Source organism: Sciurus carolinensis, chromosome X (genome assembly GCF_902686445.1).
Source record: "Sciurus carolinensis chromosome X, mSciCar1.2, whole genome shotgun sequence".
Taxonomy (NCBI): domain Eukaryota; kingdom Metazoa; phylum Chordata; class Mammalia; order Rodentia; family Sciuridae; genus Sciurus; species Sciurus carolinensis.
The window spans coordinates 128,495,030-128,503,560 of NC_062232.1; the positions used below are offsets into that span (position 1 = coordinate 128,495,030).

Consider the following 8,531-nt stretch of genomic DNA (forward strand, 5'->3'; position numbering starts at 1 on the left):
GTTGATTTCAATACCAGATGAGAACACCCCATGAAAATCACACTTGAGCCAAGCCCACAGCAGCAAATATTCTAAATAATTTAATAGCATATTTATCATAGCAGTAAATTAAATGAACAAACAGGATGTGTCCAAGGAATAAAAATATGATTTAACATTAGAAAATGCTTTCAATTTTAATTCCCTATATACAAATTAAAAGAGGAAAAAAATACTTGTTCTTGTTAATGGCAACATAAAAGCTTTTCAAAGAAATTCAACACAATTTTATGGTAAAAAGTAAACTAATACTATAATTTCCCTTTCCTAAAATGTCACAAATACACTTAAATGTGAAATATTGGAATAATTCCCATTAAAGTCAGGGTCAAGACAAAAAGGCATGGTATCTCTTCTACTGTTCAAAACTGCACTGGAACACATAGGCAGAGCTATGGTTATAAAAATCAAAAAGAGATATGAATATATAAGAGAATATTGGTGACAATATTATGAATATATAAAAGGATATTGGTGACAATATTATCTTTTAAAACATTAAAAGGAATATGTAAGTGGAACATATAAATGAATAAAGGACTTCATAAAAATTGTATGGGAGTTCATTAATAGCAAAATCAAGAATTCTGCTACACAAAGTCATAAGTAATTAGAAGATGTAAGAGACATTATCCCATTCACAATGGCAGCCAACCCTAAATCCACTGAAAAGAATCCTAGCAAAAACTAAGATCTTAATTAAGGCAACAATAAAAGTTTGCTGATAGAGTCATATGAACAAAGTCCTGAATATGTACAGCATTACATCATATTAAATAATTGACAAAGGAATATTACAGAGATGTGAATTATTCTTATAGTATTTTCAGAGTTAGTACCTTATCTGTGGGTCAAAATAAGCATTGAGCTCACATTCCTTATTTACACTTCCAAAATCTACCGTGCAAAATGACTGAAGGGAGAAGGGGAAAAACATTATTGACAATCAACAAAATCCAAACAACAAAACACAAGAAAAGCTTGAGGAAATTGAAGCCTAGTAAACTAGCATTTATGTTAAGAGTTGGAGGGAGTGCAGGACAGATAGCCAAGTTGGGGAGGGTTTTCAGCCTGTAGAGATGGCAGATGACAGGATGTGTAATAGGAAATGTTTCAACTTTTGGCTTTAGTTCATTGCACAATCAGAGGCAGTACCTCACACCACAGATGCCAGTAACCACTGGGAAAAGATGGGGTTGATGGAGAAAATGTGACTCTGGCGTCTGTGCTAAAAACTTCCGGAAACCACCTTAGTGATGATCACTGGCCTGTTTGAAAAATAATTTTAATAGAATATAAAGAATGGAATAGAAATTGAACAGCTAGTGAATCACACATAGCAAGGATAAGTATTTTAGGAAATTAATATCCTCAACATTCCAAGAATGAGGCTTAAAAGGTGAAAGCCACTGCACAGACAGTGCAGCATTAGATAACCTGGAAATGGTGGGACTTCCCAAAACTCTTATGTTTGGCCTTGTTAGTATAAAACCAAATGTTTAAAAACAAACATTTCCAGTCTATGTCTGAGTGGTGAAGAGATTTCATGTGTTCTTTGGACCTTGGAGACTGCTTCCATGACAGTTCACCACAATTATGGGCATTGTAGCACTCTACAGAAAATGTAGCTTGGGACCAGTAGAGAACATTTGCAAAGGCGGCAATGGGGCTAATATTCCCAAGTGCCAGGAACAGGGTACTTCCTGCCAAGCATTTGATCAATGAACCAGAATCTTTCATGTGTGAGGAGTAAGGGTTCCACCCATCTCAGAACAGAAGATACTGCACAAAATCTAGCTGGGGCTCTGCTGTCAGTCCTGAAAGATAACACACACATCCATCAGGCTGAGGGCTCCACTCATTTCTGCCTCAGGAGTCTCAAGGCATTTATATCCTTGGCCTGAAGGAACCAGATTCATGCCAGCATTGGAAGACCTCTCAGTCCTTGCCAGTAGTAACGATAAGGATCTTGATGTAGAACTTGCAGAAAACAATGATTTTAATTTCACCCTATCCCTGCAGATAGCTCAGGAGCATCCAAGTCACGGTGAGGGGGAGGGGCTTATGAACGTGGGATTTAAATAGAAGGAGGCAGCCTCCTATTAGTAGAGAAAGGAGGTCCAGGCTCTGACCAGTAGTAAAGGTTAGTGCCCTAAGTGAGGACTTGAGAGGGCCTTGCATCTCTGAACAGAGGGATCCTCCACCTGATCCTCTACCTACTGTCGACTCTGAGACGTTCCGGGGGAAATGTAGCAGCTTCTGACTTCTGCTGAGGCAAACTGTGTGTCAGGAAGAAATTTATCCTGAAGGGACCAGACACAGATCAGCAAATGGAAAAGACTTGGGACCCAGGATGAAGGCCACGATCATTAAGGAGGATCCAGGGGACCTCAGACACCGGAAAAGAAACCTGCCCCTGATATCAGCTCTGGGAGACCCTCCCACCCCTGACAACTTAGCCGGATGTGGTGCACCCCAACTTCCGCCCTGGAGTACTGAGGAAGTGAAGGCTCTTTGTGAGGCGCCATCTCAAGTCAACAGACACGGAGGACGCGAAGCTAAGGATCCTTACATCAGATCAGCCCTGGGAGATTTCAGAAGAGCTTTCTGAATCAGGTTCAACCTCAGTTTGCTCTCCGGAATCCCAGAGCTGAAGTCTTGGCCTGAGGGGTGTGGTGTTGGCTCAACAAAGGGTATGTAGAGAGTGCGGTCTGGGTTCTGCCAGGACAGTACACGAGGGGCCTAAGGGGGGATGTACCGGTAGGCCCCATGGCATCCCGTTCTGGCCCCACCCTCCACAGTAGGATGCTCCTGGGTACTCAGCCTGTTGGGAGATTCACTGAATTCACTTTGGAGCATTGTACAGAGCTTAGGACCTTGGTTTTTTGTTTATTTGTTCTTTTTAGTTATACATGACAGTGGAATGTAATTTAACATCTTATACATATATGGAGTGGACCCCATTCTTGTAGTTGTACATGTTTCACTGTTCTGTGTTCATATATGAACACAGGAAAGTTACGTCCAATGCATTCTATTCTTTACCATTCCCTTTCCCTCCCTTCCCTTCATTCTCCTTTGTCTAATCCAGTGAACTTCTAATTCCCCACCCCCTTATTGTGTGTTAGCATCCACATATCAGAGAGAGCATTCAGCCTTTGGTTTTGGGGGACTGGCTTATTTCACTCAGCATGATAGTCTCCAGTAGGACCTTGTTTTGATGCCTTTGCTCCAGGTTGGTGGAGCATACAGGACTCAGGCTGTGTTGGGATCAGTGTTTGGGTTGTGAGTGTAGCTTAGTGTCAGAGAGCTTGCCAGGCTTGCAGAAAAAAAAAGAATAAAAAAGAAAACAAAGAAAGGACACAAAAGGACAAGGTAAGATTCTGGGAATGAACTAAAAAAGTTCCTCCCCACTTAAAGCATACCCCAGTTATCCAGGTCTGGATGGAGTAGGGTGCACACCTGCAATCCCAGTTACTTGAGAGACTGAGACTTGAGGATGGCAACTTTGTAAGCCAGCCTGGGCAACCCGACCCTGTCTCAAACTTTAAAAATAAAATATGAAAGATAAAGACATTGCTCAGTGGTAGAGCGCCCCTGAATTCAAGAAAATTATCCTAATTTTCCTGTGTGGTCAGTCGTGCAATGCACAGGGGAAGATTTTGAGGATTAGTTCCTCCCACTCAGTCTTAAAGAACTCTGCTTGGTCTCAAAGGGCACAATCAAGTGGGCACAGGATGGAGATCAAGACACTTACAGAAACATGTTCAGGAGAGACAGGGAGGAATGAGAAGACCCACTCCATCCTCATTGAGGAGTCCCACAAAATCCAACTCAGCCCTTGACATAAGACCTGGGAAAATCTAGGCATAACAGGTACTTTAAGAACCACAGTTGGGTAACTCAGACTAGTGAAATCCTTGGTCTTAAAGGAGGGGCCTTAGACTCCACAATGTCCAGAACACCCCAAAACTCTGCCCCTGCAGTCATCCCAGGGAGTTCCCATACAGGTGAAGAGAAAGGTGGTTCCAGATTTTGACATGCATGTCCAAGTGAGGTTAAGGTTCAGGAGAAGGAGCATAGGTTCAGGTGAACAGGAAGAGGTGGAAGTCAAGGGCAGCATTAAGGAAGGACTGAGGTGACCTAGATTCAAGTCCAGCAATGGGAGGCCTGTACCAGGTTTACAAGCACTATGATTTCTGACTCTGGTATCTGGGTCCTAAGGAGCTTAGGGGCTTGGTACAAGGAGAAGGGCCTGTTTGCAGTCACAATTAGAAATGAGAGAGGACTGAGTGGCCTAGGACACAAAATAGGTGGAACCCAGCCCTGTCCCTGCTTTCAGAGTGAGCCTGCCCTTCATTCTCACTGTGTAATCTGAGGGAGACATACTCAGTTTAGGAGAGAGGTTGGCTGCTGTTAGGAGTCAAGGAGATGACTCAGGGAGGAATGAGGGTGCCTCATACTCCAGATCAGGACCTCCACCCTGACATCAGCCCTAGGTGTCCCTGGACAGAGTGGCCAGAGGCAGTGCACCTCCCTTCTGCCTCCAGGGTGTCAGGGATGAGTGAGCATGATTGAAGTGTGTGTTCTCAGGTCAGAAGATGTAGGAATCTCAGGGTCTTCTGGGAAGTTCAGTAACATCCCAGATCCACACCTGGGAAACCCGCCCCTGTTGGCAGCCTGGGGACGCTACAGGCAGGACTTTGGGGAAGACATCCCATTCCTTCTTCCTCCTCTGGGCCTCGGGGAAATGGGGCCCTTGGCCTGCAGGATGCACCTACATACAGGTCAGCAGAGGGGAAAGGGCCAGACCCTGTCAGGAGTGAGTATGAATACCCTGAGGACAGCCCAGACCAAGGAGGCCCATGGAACCTGCTCCTTCTGTTAGCCTGGGAAAAACCCATGCATCAGTGTCCAAATGTGCTCTCTTCACTTCTGTCTCCTCCAAATCAGCGAGGGGGAGCCTTGGTGTTCATCAGGACAGCAGAGAAGTCACACCTGGCCATCAGAGGGAGGATTCCACTCTGTGCTAGGAGTCAAGGTGAGGACCTTTGGTGACAGGGACTGAATGTCATACCTCCCAAAAGAAGGGACCTCACAGAGCCTGGCTTCTCCTGTAATCATCCCGGTGGTGTGGTTCAGGGAGGGTCTCTGGAAGTGACTCTCTGTCATTTCTCCTTGAGGTTTGGCTTGCAGGTAGCAGAGAGAGCCACATGTGGTTAGCAGAAGAAGAATCCCAGGATCTGCTAGACCCAAGGTAGTGACCTTTCACGAGAACTGAAAGCATCTACATCTCTGCAAGAAGAAATCCTACATAGTCTACTTATCCCCTGTAATCAGCTGTGGGAAACCCTAAGTGGCATGTACCATGGGCATGAAAATGAGGAGTCTTCTGGGAGATGGGGTCTTGGTCTGAAGATGTCAGTTCACCTCAGATGCAGTGGGTGTGAGGAAGAGCAGGCATGGGCATGAGTAAGGACTTAGGGAATCTGCCAGTCCAGAAGGCATGGATGGGATCCAGGTCAAGCCACCAGCCCTGGAGATCCCACACAAAGGGGAGATGGGATAAGACATCTGCTCCTTCCTTCTGAGGGTTGGGGGACTTTCAGGGAGTTGAAAGAGGCAATGTCACAGGATGATGTCACATTGGCACAGGGAACCTATCTAGTCATTAGACACAAGGGTTCCAAATTCTTCCATATTTAAGGTGAGGACCTTAAGGGAGGATCCAGGGAACCCCCAACCCAGGGCAGACAGATGCCTCTCACAAATCTTTCCTTTGCCCGCTGTCAGCCCAATAAACCCAGGCAGGGCTATCATACTGAGGCACCTCTCTTATCTGTGTGTCATTGGAGGTGAAGGCCTCTATAAGTGGTGGCTGAACTCACGTTGGCAGAGGGAGGAACTCAGGCATAGCCAGGAGTCAAGGTGAGGATAGAGGAAACTCCCTCACCTGAATACATAGGACACCAGTCCCAACCTTCCCCTTCTTTCAGCCACAGGAAGACCAAAGGGACCATGGGTAGAATGACTTCCCCTTAACTCCTCTTCTGGTGTCTCACAGAGATAGGGCTTTAGTTTAAGGAAGATGGCCTCAGGTCATCAGAGGGAAAATCTCAGACATTTTCTTACATCAATGTCAGGACCAAGCGAATCACCCCTCCCAGGACACAGATCCATGGAATTTGGACAGTACTTACTATTGTCCCAGGCAGGCTTGGCCATATGTGATGCTCCTTACCTTGTATTCCTTGTCAGGGAGGTGGAAACTTCTTCAGAGAGTGTGCTTCAGTCCAGCACGTGGGTGGCATCCAGGTCCTGCCAGGGGCAAGTTGAGGGCCCAGAGTGAGCAGAGGGGACCATCTACCTCAGAACAGTGGTGACCTCACAGAAGGCAGCCCATCCCTCCTGTCAGGGCTGGTGGACCAGGGTCTTGCTTGCAGTCTGCAATCTGTGGGTCCCCTCAGTGCCTCTTACAAGAACTTCTGGAACAAGGAGATGAATGTCTTGGTATGAGGCAGTGTCCTCAGGTCACAGAGCAGAGGAGGCCCAGGCAGTATTTGGAGTCATGGTGAGGTGTACTCAGGGAATGCGTATCAAGGACCCTGCCCTCCCTAGGGCAAAGGGAGCCCCACAGAGCCCAGGCCCCATGAGACCTACGGTCAGCCCTGGGCCTTGTGCTCTGTGGGCTTGCTGTACCCACAGTAACTGCCTCACTTTCTCCCTCAGGCTTTCAGGAAACAGCTCCACCAAAAGGACGGGAGCCTGAATAGCCCTAGAGCACCACCCAAACAGAAAACCTGTAGTGGGCCTTTGTGAGAGCTGCCAAAGATTCAGTTCTCAGCTAAGTCCCTCACATACCCTTTCTTCCCCAGGCCAGTGAGTCTCTACCACCAAGCTCCTGCCCGTCCTCCTGCTTGCTGTCTCAGACCAGAGTCATCATGCCTCGAGCTCCAAAGCGTCGGCGTTACATGCTTGAGGAAGACCTGCAGGCCCAAATTGAGACACAGGGCCTTGTGGATGCACAGGCTTCCACACCTGTGGATGAGGAGGATACTTCCTCTTCCTCCTCCACTTGCTCCTCCTCTTTCCCCTGCTCCTCTTCCTCCACTTCCTCCTCTTGCTATCCTCTATTGTCAAGTACCCCAGAGGAAGATTTTGGTTTTGATGAGCTACCAAGTCCTTCCCAGAGTCCTCCAACAACCTTGTCTTCCCCCACTGTCATGACCTCTACTCCATGCAGTCAATCTGATGAGGCCTCCAGCCAAGGAGAGGAGGGTCCAAGTACCTCACAGGCCCTTCCAGGCAGTACATCCTTGCCCAGAAGTGAGATAGATGAAAAGGTGAATGATTTGGTAGAATTCCTACTCCTCAAGTATCGAATGAAAGAGCTGACCACGAAAGCAGAAATGCTGAATAGTGTCATTCAAAATTACCAAGATCACTTCCCTGTGATCTTCAGCGAGGCCTCTGAGTGCATGCAGTTGGTCTTTGGCATTGACATGAAGGAAGTGGACCCCTCCAACCACTGCTATGTCCTTGTGACTACCCTGGGCCTCACCTACGATGGGATGCTAAGTGAAGTCCAGGGCATGCCCAAGGCTGGCCTCCTGGTACTTACTCTGAGCATTATATTTATGGAGGGAAACTGTGCCCCTGAGGAGGTTGTCTGGGAAGCACTGAGTATGATGGGGGTGTATGCTGGGAGGGAACACTTTATCTATGGGGACCCCAGGAAGCTTATCACCCACGATTGGGTGCAGGAAGAGTACTTGGAGTATCGGCAGGTGCCCAACAGTGATCCTGCTCACTTCGAGTTCCTGTGGGGTCCGAGGGCCCACATTGAAACCAGTAAAATGAGTCTCTTGGAATTTTTGGCTAAGATCAATGGGAGTGATCCCAAATCCTTCCCAGTGTGGTATGAGGAGGCTTTGAGAGATGAGGAAGAGAAAGCCCAGGCCAGAATTGCCACAACAGATGATGCTACTACCATGACCAGTTCAAGTTTTAGTGCCACTAGCAGTATTTTCTGCCCAGAGTAAGGTCCTGCATAGTCAGTGATCAAAGTAGTGGAGGGTTAGACTGGAGATGGGGAGAATACATTATAGAACATCCTTGTTTTACTATTCTATTTAGGTGTCTTGGGAATTTATCCTCTTCTTGGTGTTCTAAAATGTTAATTTTACTAGAAGGTATATGACATGCAGACTCTAAGCTTAAAAATTACATTCATTGCACATTCATGCTGTTACCCACTTTAATAGAAAGAGTTTTTCTCTTTTGTATAACAAATTGGGATGTGTTCAACCTTATCTGTAATCTGTAGCAACATACCATAGTATTGGAATTGGAATTTTCTTGGAAATGTGGATGAATTTAGCAGTAAAAGGAAAAAAAAATGAAGTATTGATTTTTATTATCATATTTTAGTCTTTCATTCTGTGAAATTAAAGTATATACTCCTGGATTTGTTACCTTTACTTAAAGTCAAA

General features: G+C 46.2%; 1 protein-coding gene across 1 annotated transcript; it reads left to right on the top strand.

Moving 5' to 3' along the window:
• Positions 1-6,980: 6,980 nt before the first annotated feature.
• Positions 6,981-8,081, top strand: LOC124971695 (melanoma-associated antigen 10-like). The gene has a single exon (XM_047535345.1). It carries the CDS (start codon positions 6,981-6,983, stop codon positions 8,079-8,081), a length of 1,101 nt encoding a protein of 366 aa, XP_047391301.1.
• The last annotated feature ends 450 nt before the right edge of the window (positions 8,082-8,531 follow it).